General features: G+C 42.3%; 1 protein-coding gene across 10 annotated transcripts in view; it reads right to left on the bottom strand.

The window, feature by feature from the left end:
• tanc2b (tetratricopeptide repeat, ankyrin repeat and coiled-coil containing 2b) overlaps positions 1 to 22,531 on the bottom strand; it is a 163,547-nt gene that overhangs the window by 19,532 nt on the left and 121,484 nt on the right. For 8 of the 10 annotated variants that reach the window (XM_025909851.1, XM_005458166.3, XM_025909854.1 and 5 more), the window contains 7 exons: positions 18,331 to 18,514; positions 16,689 to 16,937; positions 11,041 to 11,172; positions 3,698 to 3,736; positions 2,454 to 2,735; positions 2,135 to 2,259; positions 41 to 272 (listed from right to left, as the gene is read on the bottom strand). In XM_025909851.1, the coding sequence (XP_025765636.1) occupies positions 41 to 272; positions 2,135 to 2,259; positions 2,454 to 2,735; positions 3,698 to 3,736; positions 11,041 to 11,172; positions 16,689 to 16,937; positions 18,331 to 18,514 (1,243 nt within the window). The remainder of the gene's footprint in view (positions 1 to 40; positions 273 to 2,134; positions 2,260 to 2,453; positions 2,736 to 3,697; positions 3,737 to 11,040; positions 11,173 to 16,688; positions 16,938 to 18,330; positions 18,515 to 22,531) is intronic. The other 2 variants (XM_025909853.1, XM_005458167.3) reach the window with 1 other exon arrangement.

The following is a 22,531-nucleotide window of genomic DNA, read 5'->3' as shown; positions in this document are numbered from 1 at the left end:
TGCAGAAATACTTGAGAAACACAAACTGTAAATGCTTCACCTTTGTAAAGTGCATCCAGGGGCTCCAGGACCCCTCTCCTAAAGGAGGCCAGGGGGTCCTGGACGCAGGACCGCAGACTCAAGATGCTCTGCAGGTGTGGCTCCCTAAGCAGCTGCTCCCTGTAGGCGACTAGGTGCGGTGAGCGGCACAGGAGAGCCGCAACGTTGTGCACAAATTCTGGCACCAGGCAAGTGTAGGCGTTATCTGCCTGGCAGTAGTGGTATGCCACCACCTGGGGGCGACAGAGAGTTGGGAGAAGATTGCTAGTCAGGTCATTTAGACAATTGTAAAGGTGAACACTTCCCATTTCCCTCTGGTACTCCCAACCTTGAGCAACCTTTGGATATTGCAAACTCAAGATCGGTGTCAAGGAGCACTTGGGGACACATGACACACTTTCAGAAATAACACTTTTTTCAGGGCTCCGTCAGTGCAAAGCCAGCTTTCCCGGTGTACAACAGCTACAACTCATTTGGGATTGAGTCAACTTCATGGTGGATGATTGCAGCATAATGAAACATAATACTGCTCGTCTCGCTGTATGGTTTTAGTTATTAATAATTCATCGCTTCCGGCTGCCAAGAGAGACTGACTATGAGTTAGTTCATGCATGCTCATGTGTGAGATGACTGTTGTACGAAGGAGTGTTAAACTGTCATAATTCACAGCTACGTACTTGAAACATGTTCAGATTAACTGATTAAGCAAATATAAGAATGAATTTGAAAAGAAGAAAGTTATTTTTGCACAGGCACATGGTGAGACAGAAAATAGCAGAGGGCAGGTGAATTTTCTGAGAGGTTAGCCAGCTAAACAATAGCAGCAGGTGTGACCGGGCACTCCAGGGGACTAAGAGATCACAAAGAGCTAGAATTTTCAGAAGCGGTGGCAACGATCAGAGGGCAGTGAGAAAAAAGGAAGGGGGTAAAAAAAAAAAAAGAAGACTAATCAAAATGGAATGCTAATTTTTGGTCACAGTGGAATAAAGGGCTTTAAAACAAAAGGGGTGAAAAAGGGAGTGAGCTCAATTATTAATTCACAGAGTTAACAAGATCTAATAGCTTGGCTGGGAAATGGCTTTCTGCAGGTATAAATATTTCATAAGGCTCCCTGGCAAAGTTGTTTTTTCTTTTTTAAACACATCTGCATAATGCATCAGGCTGGGACTGGGGATGCAGATGGCTACGCAGCAGGGGAAGGAGGGGGTACTGAGGTGCAACAGCAGACAGGAAGAAGAACAGGAAAGAGAGCCGGCTTCACACATCACAAAGGGTTTACATCGCGGGCAGGTTAGAGGAAGTTAATGCTCAACATTTAAAAGCATTTAACACAACAAAGAGCTACACACGTAATTTGGAACGTTTCAAAAGGGTAAACGCAAAGTCGCAGCTTATCTCCAGCACCTGTTTTTGAATTCTACCACCTCAGAACTAAGCCCCGTGTGGCAAGAAACTTTCTTTCAAAAGCTTGAAACTGTATAATTTCTGACAGAACGTGAGCCATCTCTGCGCATGTAGTTGGCAAAGGTATTTTCAAAAGAGCATGTCACTGGCTATCTTACTAACAACGTGAATTCAAGACATAAAAAGACAATTATTTTACCAAATCAAGGAAATTTCAGGGCTAACCTAAAATCTAAGATGACCGTTTAGGTGATTCAATAGGATTTCTTTCCCTCAGAAGTCAGATACGCATTGCAAAATAAAAAAAAAAATACATGCAAATTCTCTTGACACAATATTTGGCAACTGATTTTGCTGTGAAAATAAAAGTCGGGGGATATGGAAGTGCCAAGAGGTAGAAATACACATGAGTGGTTTGAGCTTGTGCACTTACACTGCCTTAATATACGGCAATCAAATAAGAGCAGCAAATTTCATATTACAATCACTTCAAGCACACTTATTTGTGAAGCAAATGGTTGAAAAATAGATAATTTGCATTTGTAAAAGCACTCTATGAGAGGGGGGAAAAGTCAAAAACACACCAATCAGCTGTAGTGTTTTGATACTTTGAGACAAATGTTTAACCTGGATTATTTTTCTGTGTTTTGTCTGTTTACTGTAGGCTGAAATGCGAAGGTGTGTCCAGTACCTGAGATGCCAGCCTCCTCATGGCTTCCTCCTGACGTCGCCTCATCTCTGGGGTCCCGGGACAGCTGCCTCCTCCGAGGGTGCCATGCGTAGGCTGGGGTTGGGTAAGAGGAAGCCCCTCTCCATCTGGACAAAAGGCAGCCAAACACACTCAAGGGCAGCTCAAACACGTGAAATATTTTTACATAACGGCTGAAGACTCATTAAGATTTCCAAAGTACTGCAATTTTAAACTGGAATTCAGCTTCTTTTTTTTTGTGATTACAAAGCTTGTGCAGTCAAAACCAGGCAAACCATATTTAAAATTAACATATGCCTACGTTTGGGTGAGGCCTGGGGGCTGTCTGAAGCAATCTGTCTCATACGGGTGCCGTGGCAGCTGAGCGCCACCAAGCGAGAGATAATCGCCGTCTTGCCGAAGCCGATGTTGCCTACTATCACCACGCCCTGGTTGGTGCTGACGTTGGGGTTGTTGAGGTGGGCGTCGATCTCTTGGAAGAGCCATTCGCGGCCGGTGAAGACCGAGTCCATGGTGATGCTGGGCACCTCAAACAGCAGAGGTTTGAGGGCGATGTCTTGAGGCCGATAGGGAGCAAAACGCACTGCAGGGTTATAGAGAATAAGTTAGTGATATTTCAGTGACAAGCTGTGTCATTACTTTAATATTTTGCAATAACAGTCCTCCTTTTTGTTGCATTATTGCAAGTAATAATATATTACACAGCGTGCATGAACTCGACACAGGTGCATACAATGTATCCGTCTGTATTAGTGCACAATTAGCTACACATTGATGCACAATATGGCAGTAAATGCACCACTGATTTGATGTTTTGCACACTTATCCCTACATTTATTTATTTAATGTTGAAAAAGCTGGAGTTGAAAGTTAAAGCTGGAGTAATTTCCACTTTCTGGAACATTAAAAGCAAGAAATTTTAACTTTAAAGACTTAAAGACGACAACTTTTTACTGCCCAGGAATTTATTATTCACACCATTTTCTTGTCGATCTTCCCCACTTACCAGCCCATATTTTACAACAAAACAATCGTTGAGTTCACGCGGTTGTCAAAGATATTTTTTAAGAAGTCAAGGGAGTGACTGCTTTTAACAGTCATGGCCGACTGTTGATTCTACTCACTAGGGGGAGTAATTAAACTAAAGTCCTGCAGAGGTTGGGCATCTTTTCAGCACAACATATGGACCATTAAAGACTAATGAGGCTAAAATGAATCTGGTATGAACTTCAGAAGCTGTGTGATAAAAATCTGTGTAAAAATTTAGTCTTCTGCTTCTGAGTGTCATCTCCCAGGCCTCATCTTTTAAACTGGTTTGAGTTTTGAGACTAAAAACACGCTCTCTTCTAGGCGGTGTCATTCCTTTAAGTGTTATCTCAGCATTTGGCAGCTACGCCCGATTTCGAGCTTAGAGTTTTACGTGAATAATCCAAACGCTTTGCTGGTGAGAGTGTTGGAGCACATGTAGCGCATTAGCCAGCAAGCAGAGCGAGTTTGAGCAGAACACGCTGCCTGTTGCAGCAAATGAAAGTTGAAGTAACTTACGTGACTGCGATTGCCAGGCATGGGCGCTATTTGCAGAAGCTGGGACAAACAGCAAGCGAAAGACAGAGAGAAGAAGAAAGAGGGTAATGAGAGAGAAGCAAAAATAAAGGCAGTGAGGACAGGAATGGAAACTGGCAGCGGTGTGCAGTGTGTCAGAGCACAGGGCAAGGTGTAACTCAGTGGAAGGGGGGGAAAGGAAAAAAAAAAAAAAAGAGGAAGCAGCAGCATCAGCACATCATCATGTCAGAAATATGGGGAACCACCAGACCAGGGTCGATTACTAATTGAAATCCTTTGAATTACATTGAGCGCATTTCTCAGCATGTCTGGAGGGAAGGTTGGAGAGGGTTTGCACTTTTGGGAGAATCTAATTGGTTCCATTGCGCTGGGCGAGATCAATCAATCCCCATAAAAGTAATTGAATCCAGTTCGAGCAGTAATTCGACCCCGTGAAGAGAGACTCCAACCTCAACTCCACAGCCTATTTTGTTCAAATGTGCACGCACGTGCGTGTGTGTGTGTGTGTTAAAGCCTGTTAACCGCAATTTCACATAAAATATTCCAGAATCTGAAGTTATTACAGGGAGCCTTAAACGAACTGTAAAAATCAGATTTTCACCTTGGTTTTCGTTTTGGGTTCTACGCTGGGGTAAAGTTTAATCAGATTCTTGCAGTATGCAGTGAGAAACAGCTGCTGGTCAGATAATAGCCAGTGCAGTAGTTCATTTCACACTCTGCAGCATAGTAGCAAAAAAAAAAGCACGCTGTGAGTCAGAGCAGTAGAAACTATACATTAGGAGAAAGATGGTGAACGTGTGCAGATTTCTTTCTTCAGTGTGTGTGTGTAGGTACAGTGCTGCAAATTATGCAGGGGGCAAGGAGGGAGTGAGCGTTGCATTAGAGCTGTATGTCTTTTCTAAAAGACTTCAGTTTGCTGATAATGAGCTGATATTGCTCTTAATGTCCTGTACCACACAGCACTTCAAAGTGCTGTTGCAAGCACTACCCCTTTTTCCAGGAATGCTAATTATAATCGCAGAATCAGAAAGAAATGTGACGATTGCGCTGAGAATATTCTGTCTTATACAATCAGCAGAAATGCAGATACATATGGAAGTGGGTAAAGTGCTGCTCTCCGTTTATACCAAATGCACGGCCAACACTGCATTTTACTGCACTAAGCTGTGTGCCAGCTGCAGCCCAGTGTAATAAAAGACGTTTCATCCATATTCCCAGGTCAGATTATTTTAGTGCTAACTCAACAAACACACACAAACAGAGGCAGAGGCAGAGACTGAAGCGACTCTGTGCTGATGTAATATTCTTCCAGTTGGGTTTTACGCTAGGAAGGAATTGACATGATGCGAAACTGGTGATCCGAAAGCCACCCAGTGCTGCAACTTACAATAGCTTAGATACCCTCAGGTCAATGAAGTAGGAAGCTAAATACCCAGAGACTCAGTTTTAAGTGGTGCTAATCCAATTATCTTGGGGGTGACTGAACGCCAAACGTGCCCGTAAAGCTTCTTCCGTCCTTGTGGAATTACTAAGCGCAACCTCACACCATCCTCCAAATGGCAGAAACGATTACATCTCTTCATGCACGTTAAGTCGTACAGCCACCGCTGCTCCACTGTGTCAGGTATTTCAGGAAAACATGGCAGCCATGTTGTGAACAGGGGCTAGGGGAGTTGTTTCCAGGATGGTGAGAGCAAGTGTGTGTGTGCGCGTGTGCACGATTGAGAGGGATGGTTGGCAGTTACTCATAATCCTGCCCATAACACTCCACCTCAGGCAGCATTGAGCAAGGTATCACTCCACCTCCCCCCCTCCTCCTCCTCCTCCTCCTCCTCCTCATCGTCCTCCTCCTCTAACGCCAACCCTCCACGGCCAGACGGAGTGAGAGTCTCAGACTTTTTAATTATTCACCAGGTGAGGATGACTCACGGTGGCTGAACAGCCTTGAGAAGGAGGGAAAAAAAGAGGAGGAGGAAGATGAGATGCAGAGGAGGAGGAAAGGAGAGGAGGATGGGAGGTGGAGGACAGAAACAAGAAAAGAGGGAAGAGAAAAGGAGAGTGAAACTGGCACAACAGTGAAGGAAGAGGGGACATATTAGAGAAGGAAGATGATAAGCATTTTAGATGATCACTGCTTGTTGCGAGGGGCTCTTGGGGAGTGTGGTGATGGGTTATCTCAGGTCAGGTGAACGACTTCCCAGCTTAAACTTAAAGTTTGTTGAAGGATTGTTTTTCTGTAACTCGAGTTATGTCTTATAGCAGTTGATGTAGAGCTACAGCTAAGCAAATGCATGGCCAGAACAACAGGATCTTACATAATATTTGCTGGGAAAAAAATAAATCCGATCTTATGTAATTTCCAGAGCTGGTTTAGAGCAACATATTACACCTGGATGTGCCTATGGCTAATGTGTGTTCTTAAAAATAACACGTGGTAATCAAATGATCATTTCACACATACTATTTCCTTGTTGGCATAGCAATTACTTAACTTATGTCTTAGAACCAAGCAAAGGACTAAAACTATGTTAGTACGTTACATAACACGCAAAACCCCCTGAAGAACCCCAACACAGCCCTAAATATTACAAACCTAGATAGTTGGAGTCAAAATGCATTTATCAGATGCAGACTGCATAAATTATGACTTTGTACTCGGACAGCAAATAACAGTATCTCATGCTCTGAACAAGTTGGTGCACTGTCATCAAATCTAGACCATTATCTAACCACATTAACTAAAGCAGAAATAAGAACCTTCTTTCTTCTTCAGTTGTGTTTACTATAAACACCACTGTAGTTCTAATTAGTGGCAACCCAGACTTTTAATTGATTTAAGAGTCACGTGATAAAAAAGCATGTATTGCACTCCTAAACTTTTCTAGACATTACCTGATAGAGGTGCATGTCAGCAAATGTCCAATGCAACTGGACCGGACATCAGAAGGTCTTTAACCTTCAGATCGTGCAACATGCCGATCTTTCCCGGCAGGATCTGCATGATATCTGACAGCACTTGGAGAGTGTAGGTCAAAGTCAGCTGTTTTCTGCAATCCAGGCAGCACCCTCACTTACACAATGCTGAATAATTCTAGCAGAAGAAAATGTCTGAAGATGACAATTTCCAGCTGTGTGCCAAATGTGCGAAAAAACAAATGTGTGAAATAAGTTGGAAAACAAATTTTAAGACCACCGTTTCCAACTTAAAGGATAATTTCACTCCAAAATATGCATTTTTTTTTGTTTTTTCTGACCTGCAGTGCTTTTTATCCATGTATAATGTTTGTGGAAAGTTCCCCCACTTCTGAGCTCTACAGAATACTCAGAGAATAATAGAACTAGACGGCACTCTCCTACTGGTGCACAAAGCAAAACAAATAACTAATTAGCAAAAAATTAGCAGAAGTGAGTCTTTCCAGAACTCTCTTCTATAATTAAAGTACTTTGAGGAGTTTCAAGAAGGAATTATTTTGTTTCAGCCTAATTAACGACTAAAGGAAGGGTGCCACCAAGCCGAGGCGGAGTAGCACTAATGTTCACATCCTGTCACGCTGTTACAAATACGGGTGCGTGCACACATGTGACATGAAACATCTCTAAAAAGGGGGATTATTTTTTTAATAACCAGGTCAATGCTGCTCAGTTTTTCAAAAGTAATCCCTATGAAGTTCATTTTAAAAGGTTGAATGAATGAATGCAGATTTGTAGCTCGAGCATAAACTTGTGGCATATGTTTGCTATAAGTGGGGCTTACTGGAAATAAATTACCATGCTCAGGTTAATCAACAACAATAGATCTCTATGGCACAGATGAATAAACCGCATCTTGCTTCATAGGTTATACTTGTTAGCGGCATTCATTTATTCTTTGCTTTGGTATTCTTGTGTCACTTGTTGACAGTAAGAAGAATATTGCACATTACAAACCTTATCCTTTAAATGTCTAATCAAATGCAGCGCTCAACTGAATTTCTAAGAGTTATTACTTACTTTTCACTCCTGTCAGGGAGCATATATATATGGGAGTAATAAAATCATTTGGAGTTAAAAATATTTTATCAGCCAAAAGGTGCAACCATCAGCCTGTTATGTGTATGCAAGCCGAGGTGAAAAGATGGTGAGGGGTGAAGGGATGGAGGGGAGCGACGAAGACAAGGAGAGAGAACGCAAGGATAAATGTGTGTGCAGTGTACAGTTATGTGAGAGTTTGCGGTGAAAAGATAAGGTGGGTGGTAAATCTTAGAGGTAGGCAGGCAGGAGCACAAGAAGGTCCATTACAGTCTGACTCACTCTCCTCAAAACAGCAGCACAGCTTGGGCCCCCGATGGCTGGCATCAAAAGAAGCTTCGACAGAATCAACCACAGAGAGAGCTGCATCTGTCAGCTGGCTACCACCTGATCAATACTGTACATAACCAACAGTCTCCAGTAAGTCCAGATCCAGCAGCCTCTCCTGCAAAATACCCAGCGAGCCTATTTCTATGATGTAGAATCTGTCTAAATGTTTGCATTTCACATCTATTATTAAAATGTTATGCACAAGTTTTGATCACAAAGAGCGGGAACCTGGTAATACAGCCAAGATCCAGAAATATTTGGACAATGACACAATTTTTTAAGTTATCCTCTTATTTAAATTTCAGTGAGGTGATGTACAAAGTACCAGGATATGAGGAAGTGCAGCCTTTCAGCTTTAGTTCAAGGGACTTCTTTAAGATTTTGCACTGTTTAGGAATTGCAGAGGCTCAAAATTAACTTGACAATTAACTGACAAAAGTTTTCATGGCCGTGTGAGGCCTGTTCATTATTCTATTCATGTGTGAAGAATTACAAACAGGTACTATATAGTCAAAAATAAAGCAAGCCATCATTAGAAAACTTAAAAAATAGTCAAACCAATAGTCTGGTCAGGAACACTAAAAGTCTGAGTTTTCCCTACTTCAAGTCTGGTTTCAATTTCAAGAATTATTTGAGGTAATTCGTCCCCACATAATCTTCTGGGGAAAACCCTGTTCTTCAATTCTCTTTTCTCTCTCTCTGTCTCATTCTCTGTCTCTCCTGATGAAAGCAGAGGAGCAGAGCATTCAGGGAGGCACTGACACTGATCCAAGGAGGCAGAAAGCATGCTAGGATGCAGTCGTTTGGCTTGTAAACACACTTGGCTGCCCTTAGAGGAGGAAGGTTGAAACAAGTGGCTCTGGCAGTAACAGTGAGGCTTTGAGAGCAACTACTTCTTACCCAATGTCTCCTGTCTTTTCCCTCTTCCTTCACGTCCATGTCCATGTCCCTCCTTCCCTTTCTCTTCCCTATAAAACCTCTTTGACTCTGCATCTGTCGGCAGCCAGCTGCCCTTGAGCAGGGGAATCACATCGCCGCTCAGTCGAGCACAATCTCATCTAAGTGAGGTCTTAACAGGTGTTTAAAGCACACAGGGATGCATATCTGTGTTCGCTCGGATGGCAGAGGGCTGTCATTACAGCACTCATTACTGGCGAAGTGACAGAGGAAGAAGGGCAAGGGGACACATAATGTGACATAAGGCCATTTGGCCATGTGGTAAGGAGGCTGCTCCATCACAGAGGCACTCGCTGCTTTCGAGACTTGAACAATGTGCAGTGAAGCGGACTCTGAATGTTAAGCACAGAGACAAATTTTATCTTAGTAGTGAGACAGTCTGACAAAATGCTCTTTGTGTGCGAAACAGAGGGACGACACGAGGACACAACAGACAACAGCCGGTAACATCCGGAGTTCACCACCAACAGCACAGCCGCACCACTGGTCTGTTATAAGAGCTTAGCGATACGTGCAGGCATTTGCATCTGAAAGACATCGCAGAGCGCAAACGAACCGTCACTGACTTTGATTTGAATTTTAAAAATAACTCGCTCGTCATGCAGCTTTGCCTTGCGAGATTTGTTGTTTGTGGATGAGAAACGGAACAGAACAGCGTCTCGATCACTGCGTCTGAACTGTGAATGACGTGAAACAGCTGGCCGATCGGTGGAAAAAATTAAAAGTAAACAAAACAAAACAAATTTACTGATCACAGAATGATCCGAGTCCTTGCAGTGCTTCACTACAGCAAATGACTGCAATGGGTCAGTTTATAGCATAGTACATATATATAAAAGATGGGCGTAGCCTCCAGGTCTGAAAAGTGAAGCCTTAAACCTGTGTTCTTTCTTGTGACCAGCAGGGGGCAGGTTCTCTGGTTGTTTAGAAATCCATGAGAAAATGACTACTGCTCACTTCATTTATGGCCTTTGTAAACTTTTCCTGTTGAGATTGTTATTAAACCCAGATCTCTAATGTTACCTGATACAGCACAATGTTCATTTAATAGCTTATGGTCACTGAGAGTAAAATAACCAATTAGGAAGGATATGATTCACCACAGCATGAGTGTGCACTCTGCCTGGTTTCTCCGTGAGATCCACACCTCGCTGTCATATTCCGGTTATAAAAACAAAGATCACACAAATGCTCAAACTTCAAAACGCCACTTCAGAACAGTGGCTACTCCTTAGATTTATACTTAAAGTGGGACCCAGAGTACATGTCCCCATAATATTTAGAAAACAAACACAAAATATTAACAAATTGGAGGATATTTTTTTGAAAACTATCAATACGTGTTGAATAGTCATATAACTTCTTTATCATTTATCTGTGAGTCCAGCCATATTAGTCTTTCCTATCATTCTTCCAATATACGACCGTGGCTCAGGGGGTTGGGAAGTGTATCTGCAACCGGAAGGTCACCGGTTCGATCCCCGGTCTCTCTGTCCTGGTCGTTGTGTCCTTGGGCAAGACACTTTACCCTACCGCCCACTGGTGATAGCCAGAGGGGCCGATGGCGCGATATGGCAGCCTCGCCTCTGTCAGTCTGCCCCAGGGCAGCTGTGGCTACAACAGTGGCATTGGTAAAGCGCTTTGGGTGCCTTGAAAAGCGCTATATGAAATCCATTATTATTATTATACAAAATCCAGCTATCCACCAGTTTGAGATTTTTACTTTTAGTTACTAACATATCAGGATTCTGTCAGCCTTTCAGATTAATAATTTTCTATCATAATACATTCTTCATATCTTTGTATTTGGAGTCTTTATATAGAGAGAAGAAGGCAGATCTCACTAATGTGCCAGTTTCTTCATTATTTCAATGCATAATCAGTGCAACTCTGTCACATGTGTAGCTCTCATAGCCAGCGTAAAGACAATGCAACAACTGATAAGAAGGTTAAGAAGGTATATAAGGACGTCCACGTTTGTGCAAAAGTGTGTGTGTTTGTGCTCTTCTTTACTCTGGCTTATTGCTCACCTCTCAGATCCTGCCCGGAGCGACCCGGCCCGCAGGTGGTGCTCTGTCTGGGCATGCGCAGCGAGGTGCGTAATGGAGTGTGTCTCTGCTCATCCAGGTATGCTAGATCCTCCAGGTGGGCCGAACTGGTAGCTGTGTGTTTGTGTGTGTGAGGCAGAGGGGAGACAGAAAGGAATATTTTAAGATTGAGAGGAAGAAAAAAAAACAGTACTGTCAGCACACATGTACATTCAGAGACTACAATAACCAAACCACACAAACACAGGCACACACACACTTAAGAAGGTGGCAAAGGTTCATGTCATTGTCCTGAGGCAGTTGTCAGGCTTCTGCTCTCCCACTTGCTGACTCCTACAGGAAACAGAAAGCCAGCCCTATATGGTTATGTCCTAAAATTCCCTCTTCTCTGTGTCTGTCACGCGGCACGGAGACAGATGCCATCCGGCCCCTCTCAGGATTAATTAGCTCAGCAGACAAATGTCTTATTCATGGAGTGAACACCGTCTGACGCTGGCTGCTGATTGTTCACACCACACTGTGTCTTCAGGGCCAACACTCGGAACCACTGAATGTTAAATGAGATTAGGCGCCGTCAGTGTGAGTAAGCACACAGATTCCCCGTCACACCTGAACCCCTCGGTTCAGTAAGAGGTGAGAGCGGGGAAAGACGAGGCAAATGCAGAAAGGATTAAAGGGACTTAATCGAGAGGTTGGTGGTTCCTTGACAGATGAGTGCCGAGTTGCCAAGTCACCACGTCACCGCAACATGCAGATTTTAAACACGGAAACAATTCAGCCAGATGGCCTGAAACACTTTACATGATGGAAGTGCACCTGTAGACTCAACCAAGAACGTCTTCCGCAAGCTCTGATGGATAAACGCAGATGGACAACAATTTTATAATTTCCTGTCATTTTGCACTCCCGAATACATTTGGTCTGCTCTTCCCATCTGTAATCCCAGACCTCAGCAGTAACCTCGGTGTGTACATCATGATCAACAGAATGGGTTCCAGTATTAGTAATCCAGAAAAAATAAAGCAGCGTGCCAAAATTTTTCTTTCACATGATACCTGAAGTTGTCAAATTCCTTGAAATGTCAAATTCAAGGAGTTGGAGAGAGGTGTGACTGAAAATCCGTGGCTCTTCTCAGTTCTGTCGTCTGCCTCTCTCTCTCTCTGCAGGCGTTCTAAAAACTAAGGCATGGTAAATCTCAGAGGAGCAGGCCTCTAAGCCCGGCACCTCTCGCCTGTGTAACACTCACCAGCACCTCAGCACTGATCCATGTCCTGTCCTTGGTTCAAAGAGTGGCTTCTGTGCCACTGGAGTTAAGCTTAGTTGAGTGCAGAGCATGTGTACTGGCTGCGTTTGTGTGTTGCTGACTGCCTGAGTCACCCCAGCCATGGACCCAAAAAACGAGCCACATGGGTTTCCCAAAATGGAGGGAAAATGGCAGCTGAGAATGCCGAAGCCTCAGCCCTGGCTGAATTGGGAGGTGCTGGCCATCCAACTAGGCTAAAAGCAAGGGCAGTGGAGGCATTAATTTGCTTCAAAACCAAGGAAGAATGACTCAGGCCTACAGGGCTGGAAAGTCTCTTTTTTCCTTTTCAACTGTGTTTGAATGTGAGGACTCAAATCCGTGTGCTCATCATCTCTATCTGCAATGCAGCAGGCTGCTGGGGATCACATTCACAGTTCTCGTGCCAGTGCGCTAAGACTACACGGATAGTGAAAAGAAAAAGAGAGGGGGAAAAAACCCAAGTGTGGAACAGTGAGAGAATGGAAGGTGTACCAAAAGAAGTGAGAAAAAGGTTGAACTCTGCAACAGGGAGCTTTGGGTAATGACAGCCACATCAGACACTTCCTGTTTATAAGAGCGACAAACGGCATAAACGCACACTCACACACACACACACTCGCAAAGACCAGCTGGGCTGCTATCCAGAGCCAGTATCAGCCGGGAAGTTGACTACTCATCACAGATATGAGGTAGCTGCTGGAGCTCTGTATGCCTCGCTGTTCTCCTCTCATCTACCAGAGAGATGACTTGCAATGATAAATAATGGAGGAAGAGGTATTTAAACAATAATTCCAAGTGTTAAAACACCATGTATCTAAGCAGACTAAAGCCAAAAAGGAAATTAGGAAAAGAAATGAAGGAAAAAGGAAATCAATGTAGACTGTGCGTCCCCCAAATGAAAAACGTTATCTCAAGTGAGCCGTTACCTTAATTTAGTGAATTTGGAGACTAAAGAGCGAGCCTTCTCTCTGAGAATGGATATCACAGTTCCCCAGGCAGTTATATCTGTTGGTGCACCTAGATTCTTGAGATGTCTATGTATTCTTGTAAATACATTGGAAATTACGTCATTAATACCTGCAGATTCCACAGTACTTGCATCACTAATCTGGCAACTTCAGGTGTAGACCTGAAGTTAGAAAAATAACACCTACACCGACCCAGTGGTAACCTTTAAGACTGCAGTTCCTTAAATGGCCACTTGAGGCTGACTCTGAAACTGAGTCAATCTCCACAAACTCCCATGTCAAAAAGCCTGTTTTAAAAAAACAAAACAAAAAACCTAACATAACGTTATTACTCATGCCCATTAGGCTGTTATTTATTTCCAGGTTTCAAACATGACTGAATTCACATGGGTAATATAAGGTAAAACTTCGCTTTGGATTTTGTGTGAACGAAGGAGGGATTTCAAGTTATCATGTAGCCACAGCACAAATTAAACACAATGGCCGAATGATTGTCAGCTGTAGTCACCGGGCTGAAAATTGTGGTGTGTGTTTGCGGCGTTGGTGCTTTTTACAGCATTTTACATTCGATTGGTTGGCAAAATTATGGCACCATGCTGAAAAGATGCTTTCGAACGATACAAAATTGGGCTTCTTAAAATGATAGTCTATGGTGATTGCCTGGCTTTTGGTGCAAGAGACCATTGGAGCAACTTAAACTGAAACTACTTCCAGGGTGGTTTAATTTTTTATCCCTGAAGGTTGCCACTCGAATTTCCTGCTTTGCTGGAAATTCAAACAATTTGTTTAACACATGCCGGTGTCCGCGCTGCTCAGCGCATCATTTCATGCCGCATTACAGTCGGTTGGTTTGTAGATGTAGGTCACAGCAGAAGTCACATTGTGAGATATTAAATTACTGTCATTATCTGAATTTTGTCCCAGGCTATCTTTGGTCACAAGGCTTTTAAAAACAGTCAGAACTGAATCTGTGCCCTGTGGGCACTGAACAAAGATATCACCATCAGTCTTTTACATTTCATCATCCGCTCTATATGTGGCCATAGTACACAGTACATATCAAATAAAAACAAAACTCAATTTTTTTTCATTTCGCCATCGCCTTGGTTAAAAGAGCTAAGTAATTTTTTTTTTTTTACCTTAGACTAAAAATATTTTGCCTGGAAACATATTTGCCATTAGTGTAACAAATGTCTGAGTTTTGTGTCCCAGTTCGATTTTCCTTTTTCGCAAATTAAGGACAAGTAATAGTGGCTAAGAGCTTTCCTACGTACAACTCTGCATATCCTCGTGTTGATTATGCTAATAAGTTATATTAGGCTGTAATATATAACTTATACCGTATCCCTAAAAACTACAAGATTCCTAAATCGACGTGGCAGTATCGTCGATTCCACCGTTTTCATTGGACTTCTACAACAAATCAGCAAGGTGAGAAGGATCTAACAAAGGCCATCTAGTGTCAATGTGGGAAATGTTAGCCTGCCTTTTTAGAGTGTAAACAACAGTGGTCAGGAGTTCTCACCCTGTGGTTTATCCATTTTGACTGTGCTTCTGTTCAAATTTTGTTTGTAAATCCTCCAATTTTACAATTCACTCAATACTTGTCTTAATCATCATGACGTGTGAATGGAAAAAAATCTTGGTTTTGGTTTCTCCTTCCTCCATATCTATCCTCAGCTCTACCAACGCATTGACTTCATTAGGTAATAGAGTAGCCCCCTCCCTTCTCTCTTTCCTCCCCAGTCGCCTTCTGCTCTCGCTCCGTATCGCTCTCCCTCTCTCCCCGCACATCAAAGCGAGTCTCTGTCACTCTTGGGGATAGAAACGGTTAATGCCTGGGGCTTTGATGTTCCACTGCTGTGTGAGCCCAGCCAATCCTCAGCCTGTGCTTGCCTCCCATCCCTACATCATCTAATAATTCTTTGTGGAGGAGAAACAGAGTGAGAAAGAGAGATTATGATTACTGCCTTTCACTCCTCTTCCACATGTATCCATCTCCCACTACTCAATATGGAATTCCTGTTCCTGACGAACACAAATGCCATCAGAAAAATCATATGCTCTTTTCCTTTTTTTAAAAAAAATTCTTCCCTCGCTCACACCTTTTTTACTCTCTCCATTTTATATTTTGCATCATCTGCAGCTTATATCATGTCTTTTAAGCCGTATCTAGCCCACTCAGTCTCTTTTGAAGATCTGACTATTGTGGGGCGGAGATGAGATCGAGGATGAATCTCTAAACCCGACAGTGTCTCTGCGCTGCCAGACAGCAGAGTCAAACAGCAGAACATGACCAGCATAAAGAGAGGGTCATAGCTGCAGTGACAGGCCTTGTCAGGCATATTACAGTGTTTAGTGAAATATATAAGAGTGTCTGCACGCATGCACTCTTTTTCCAGGAGGAGTGGGAGAAGGTATAACAGAGCTCATCGTCTGTAACAGCCTCTCTGATGAGAACAATATTACAATCAGGCCCATTAGGGCAGCCTCTGTGTTATAAAACTGACATTTTTTTCTAAAATATTTACTGTTATGTTCGGGAGCTTTTCGAGGCCAAAAAAACCCAACATCAACGAGGCCTCTGTTAGCAATACAAATGCCAGTTTTTCCTGTGTGATATTCTTCCAGCTGCAGTATGTTATTCTGCAGACGCTCCCTTTCCCACACTGTATTATTCTGCTGCGTGGTTTCAATCTACACCAGAGGGCTGTGAGAGTTTAACAAAATACCAGCATGGATTTACACTTGCCCGAAATTTCAACATAACCCCATGACAACTAGAAATCGGAGCAGTTTTCTCCCAAGATGATCAAAAAAAATGAAGGAAAAATGTAATCAAATCAAAGCACATCTGAGCTACTCTCATGAATAAACCAAATTTTAGGGAACTGCAGGAGAAATGTAGTTGAGACCTTATTTTTTTAGGTTACTCAGTAGCTGAAATGAAAGAAGAACCCCCACAAGGCTACAGATACTCAAACAGCCTTTTTGTGGAAAAAATAAAAATACAGGTTATGTCATGCAAATTAGCCTGTAAGACGCTAAATATTTATATATTTAGTGGCCATTGCGATCACCCAAAAATAGCAAAATAATTCAAAGGAGAGGATTACAGTTCGTCTTGTAGGACAACAAGCATGGGAAGAGAGGCTGAAAGGAGTGAAGAGGAAGCAAGTAAGAAGTCAGAAATAGGGCGTGACATGGCTGAACACCAGCAGCTCAATCCAATTTTGCAAGAAAAGGCTCCCTAACTTGGCAAAATTTGTATGCTGCATGGTCGTTCGCCTGTAAATAACCATATTTTTGGCTTCTTGGACAAATACCCTTTTAAAAAAAACTTTCACAGTTGAGGGACGGGGAAAGAGGAAGGGACTCACCAGCCACAGAATTAGGGCGGGGCATGAGGTACAGAGGGATGGAGTGGGCAGAATGGGAGGACATGCTCTCCAGGTTGCGCTCAGGGATTTTGTTCAGGCTGTAGGTGGACGCGGTCATGTTTTCATCCACCCTGTATAGGAATGAGTCCATGCCTGATTTCTGAGACTGCCACAGTTTCAGGTTTCCCCGCGAACCCTCGCCGTATTTGCTGCCTCGCTCCATGTTCTCCGAATAGCTGGTCAGAGTTGCTGCAACACAAACAACGACACAATCTTTTAGATCATTTTTTTTTTTTTTGTTTTAGACACTGGGTTTGTTTGAGTTTCCTTTGTCATCTTTTCACCCACCCAGCCCATCTGCTTTCACATTTATTTGCTGTTGTTCTGAATCAATGGTATGTTGATGCAATGCTTTCCTCATCATACTGCAGGTGTTCACCATTGTTGCCAGGAAACAATGACGGCACCTGCTTCGACTTTTGCCTCGCACAACAGAGGATTTCGGCGCTCCTGATTCCTTTCAATTGATGCACAAATGACACAGATGATGTGTCATCAGTTCAGTTCTGACTGAGCAGGAAAGGACCTTCGCTGTACTGGGAACTGATCACAGATGAGATCAAAGAAGGCTTTTGGCCAGTACCTTGCTCGGGTCTGGATATGGCATTCAGAATGACCATTTTTCTTTTTTTTGGTCATGACTCAGATTTAAATCAAACTGTTTTGCACAATTTGAAATATAATTTTATGATTTTTGGCTTTAGCACACAATCAGAGTTGTACAGAGTGGTTTGGAAATGCATGAGCCCGTTTTCCCACTGTTGGAACTCTCAGGCGTACTTTCTTTAGTTTTGTTTTTGTGGCAACCCTGCATTCCTTTTACCTTGGATACCTTGTAAAGGCATTTAAGTGATGTCTCTCCTGAACTGACTGCATTTCAGTAGTAGTAGTGGGGAAAACAAAAGTTATTTTGCTTTCTATACACAACAATAGAGCATAATGCCTGTTTATTGATCTTAAAAACACAACCACAGCACAATCACAGACAAAGTCTAGTCAGCGCCCTGTATATGGCTAATTTAACAAGTAACAAATACAAATCAGTAATGTACAGAACAGATTTACTAAGGTTTGTGTGCACTGCTACCATCTCGGATTATGAAGTTAGGTTTGGTGGGGTTTATTCCAGCTCAGATTTCCAACTTCCCACCTCAATGGAAAGCAGCATTATTTCCTGGGGGAAATGTAGTACCTACTCCAGGGTAGTTACCTCCACCATAAACCCAATAAAGCTGCCATTATGGTCGGCCAATGGGTCAAAACCTGGAATAGTCTGATTGGTTAACTCAGACAAAACAAGATGAGGAGATACCATTTTTTAAAGAACCAGCAGAATTACCATGTCCACCCACTTCAATGGCCTAGATATGCAATATTAGATCCTAGACAGGCATAGACAAGCAATCAGTAACCATTGACTGGAACCATTAACCAATACTGGAAATTATATTTTTTCCCCCTAAGATACGATATCATATTGTAACTCAAGTTTCTTTGTGGTTTATTGCTTCTTCCTTCCATATTCATAAATGTACTCATGTTCTTTACGGGTGTTTTATGTGAATCAGCACACAGATCTCACCGATAATCCCGCTGTCCCTGCTCTCCAGTGTCGAGGTGGGACTAGTGACAGAACCGTAGGCGCAGTCCCTGTTGCCAGCCTGGCCGGGCATGGCAGGGGGGAGGGTTGAGCAGGGGCTGCCTGCAGGTGGGGAGGCAGTGCTGCTGGTCAGGGTGGAACACGGGCTGATCCTCTGGCTCTGGCCCTGGGATGGACACAAATAAACACAGTTTTAAAGATTTTTTTGGCTCCCACAGATCCATTAGCACACATGGGTATTAATGGGAAAAGTACAGCGTTTGAACTTTTAAAATGTGACTCATACGAAGGAAAATGTCATTCCAATACTGCAGTTTTCAAAAGCTCAGCCCCCTGCTGATCCTCTTAGTCCTTCTCCCACATGTATACAAACACATATAATACTAACTCATAATATGCTACATTTCTCTACATATTACGCTTGAAGAAGTTTTAACAATTAGGCCATGTTGCATAGTTAAAGAAAACTGCAAATATACAGCATGTTTACATACACAAATACACTCAACACTCCTGGTAGTTGTATTTAAAAATACTTAATAATGGTACCTTTACTACAGCCAATACATTTTGCAAGTAGCATATGTACTATATACAGTGATGTGGTTTCCTTTCAGAAAACAATAGAGAGATTCAGTGCAGTTCCTAAGCACATCTGTGGGAGTTTGTCACATTTTAACACTAATACTAACTTTAACTTGCATTTATAGATCCATAGAAACCCCTATTTTCATGCACATTTTCCTCTTCTCTGCCATAACTACAATCTTATATGTAGTATAAATGTGTAGTATTTTCAGTCCTGGCACTTTCCTGGCACCCTGGAGTGACTCTATTCAATGTCGGCTCGGGTTAGGAGACAATCGACCACAGGCGACAAAATATAAACACTCTGCTGCATCCATCAGCAGCTGTTCTGAACACCCACAGATGTACTCTTGTGCAAAACACATAACCTGCCCAAATTTATAGAATACAAGCATGCAACATTCACAGAAAAACAAGCAAGCCAAGTAACCACGTATTTGCGTCAGTCACTGAATGGCACACACGGAAATCTCTCCTAAGCACTGGGATGAACACAGACAGAACAAGAGGGGTGAAGTGGCGCTCAAGGCAAAATCTGGTCTAGTTTAATTTGCAGGAGGAAGTCTGAAGGGACACACCAAGCCAATACATTTTAGATTAGCCAACAGACATCCAGAGTCAGGAGTAATGCTGTAGCTAAATGATTATTTTCAGTATTGATTAATCTGCCAATTATCTGTTGACGGCCTCCTGAGGTTGGAGATGAGAACAGGGTGACAATTAATCGCAGGATTGTTGGTTTGATCCTCAGGTCCACTTGTCCACATGTCAACATGTCCTTGGGCGAGACACTAATCTACTGATTGCTCCAAATAACCATGCAACTGCTTATTATCTATTCGAGTGGGTGAATGAGAGACAATGTGGCCCTTTGATTTGACTAGCACTGCACAAACGTAGTCCGTTCGCCATTATTTTTGTGATAAAGTCTTCTGATTACACAAACACATGAAAACTTTTATCCAAAAAGCTGCTGATGAACTGATAAGTTGAAAAATTGTTGTAGTTGTAATTCCTTATTTTTTTTAAAAAGCCGCAAATCTCCACACTTGAAAACTTGGAACCATTGAACACTCGATATGTTTTCACAATAAACAACTACTCACCTCAACAATACACACACTGCAGAGTACTACTAGATTAGTGGGATAACTGTGACACCTGTAAACACACTTCCACTTTAAGTACATGCCCTCTGGCCTACACTAAACAGTGTTCTCTGCCTGCGGAATAACAATTTGTCAACCAGTATTTCAGTCACCGCTGCCCTCTGCTGTCTTCATGGATGAGACCGCTCAAGTGTCATGTTTACAGGAGCTTGACCCCGATGTAACCAAACATCCACACCAGCAGACAAATCTTCAACCCTGCGTGCGCTCAACCACGCCGCAGTTCTATCAGCTCAGATAACAAACGCAGCCTTGTGTAGGTTTGACCTTAAATGTCACGTGAGGATTGGATTGAACTTGGAGAGCACTGCATCTATTTAGGGAGCGAGAGCACGCGAGTATGAAAGGCAATTAACTGCACCCTCTGCAAGTTGAGGTCACCTTGTTCTATCATCTGGCGAGGTCTTGCAGCAGCTATTGTAGGAAATCAAACATGTTAAATGGAGAATGGGAGGCAATTTTTTTAATAATGATCACTGAATCTTAAATGCCCTGCATATCAAAGATCTCCTTAAGAATGCCAAAAGGAGGATTTATGCATTATAGAGGGAGACCCAAAGAAAAAAAAACAAAGAATCTTGAATTGACTTCTACAACAACAAAGATGGTTGCAAGAAAAGAAACACCCAGTTTTTTAAAAATATTGATCTTGTGTTCACTGATAAGCCTTTAGAGCCATGTAGCACTTTATTTTCTTCCTTTTTCTGACAGAAGCTGCGTTATTACATCATTTGTCCAGCAGGGTGGCTGGAGAAATGTAACAGAGTAATATCACAGCCATTATTTCCCATTATATGTCAAGTGTAACCCCACCAGGGCTGCTATGTCAGCCATTTGAGGCCAAGACCATCACCATAGACTCCCATGTGAAAACGCCAAACTTTATAGCAGCAGCTTTTAAAAGTTATTGTAGGGTCTCTACATTATAAATATAAAGCGTCTGTTGGTGTGATTTGAAGCTATATAAAGAAAATTAAAAAACTGAAAGTAGCAGTATCCTACCAATATCTGGACAGCATATGAATTTTTTTTTCTTAAGCTTATATTTTTTAAGGAGAGGGCAAGATAAAGTACGCCGATTGCTGAAAATGTTTGTTGGTTGGTAGTAGTTTGGCAAAACATGCACACCTCCTTTGAATTATACACTTTTATCTTCAGTCACTGTCTCAGACATGAATTAGAATCACTAAATGAACATTTATAAATTGGCTTTGAAACTATATTACTTATATTATCTTGCACTTACATGGTTATTATTACTTTAAGAGTAGTTTTCTGTATGTTTATGGTTACATCAAGATCTGCTAATCCCTAACTGTGCATATTTTTGTTGTCTTGTGGAGGGCAAAGTGTCAAACCCCTGAATTACTGCACTAACCAAAGTCCATTAAAATCTAGTAAATCCCAAGCAAATGAGAAGAATTACAGCAAAAGCCCACTCTTTTATCTGCTAATAGATGGTGTCTTGAGGCAATCCTTGTCATTTTTGGTGGTTAATGAATCAAACAAAATTGCAATCCAGAGAACAGTATTTGGGGCAGATATCTAAAACAATAAGTTTGTACTGTGTGCACGATGCAGCGGGGTGCTCGTATGAGTCACGTCTCTAAAAAGAGCCGCTTGAATAAACCTCTCTCAATTTATACACCCCCACTGCTACAGCAGCGCTCACATCAAGCACAGGCAGTCCATCAGTCTAATCGCTTACCCACACTGTTTCAGAGCGAACACATACCTATGCCTGCTTTGAATGCTTCAGCAACAGGTTAGCCCCTTGTCCCCCCCATTTCTTCTTCGCTGCCTTTCCGCAGCAACTGTTTTTCCTTGCACAGTTTGGAAAATTCATACCTGTCAAATTAGGTTTAGGTAGAGATACCAGGGCATCTGCTGCTGAGCTTAGAGCAAGTCTCTTGTGCCAAGAGCTGTTTGTTGCACAACTGACAAATTCACAAATAGAAAGGTTACAGTGCAGGAGAAAAACATTACGTCTAACCTGCCGCGTGTTGCCACAAGAAACCTCCTTTGAATAATCTAGAAATAATCTAAATAAGGAAAAAAATAATTATATTTGTTTTATAAAAAGCTAATTAGGCAGGTGGATATCTGACACTTGATGGAGAGGCACTGGTAATCTCAGAATCTAAAGCACTCTGGCACATGAGGGCAATTTACTGAAAAGTCCTTTGATCTGGCGACCCTGACTTCCAAAGATCTGTCAAAACTGAATGTAAACACGAATATTATGAAGATAAATGTCAAAACAGATCGACTCAGATGCATTCGTTCAAGTTTCCAAGTGCGATCTCTCACAATGCAAATGTGTGAAAATCACATATCTTACAAGACAGATTCTACTGTTTGACTCAGATATAGATTAGGATAAACCACCATCAATAGAATGAAAGCCTGTAGCTATGACGAGTATT

The sequence above is a fragment of the Oreochromis niloticus genome, linkage group LG8 (genome assembly GCF_001858045.2).
Source record: "Oreochromis niloticus isolate F11D_XX linkage group LG8, O_niloticus_UMD_NMBU, whole genome shotgun sequence".
Taxonomy (NCBI): domain Eukaryota; kingdom Metazoa; phylum Chordata; class Actinopteri; order Cichliformes; family Cichlidae; genus Oreochromis; species Oreochromis niloticus.
This window is presented reverse-complemented; position numbering and strand designations above follow the sequence as displayed.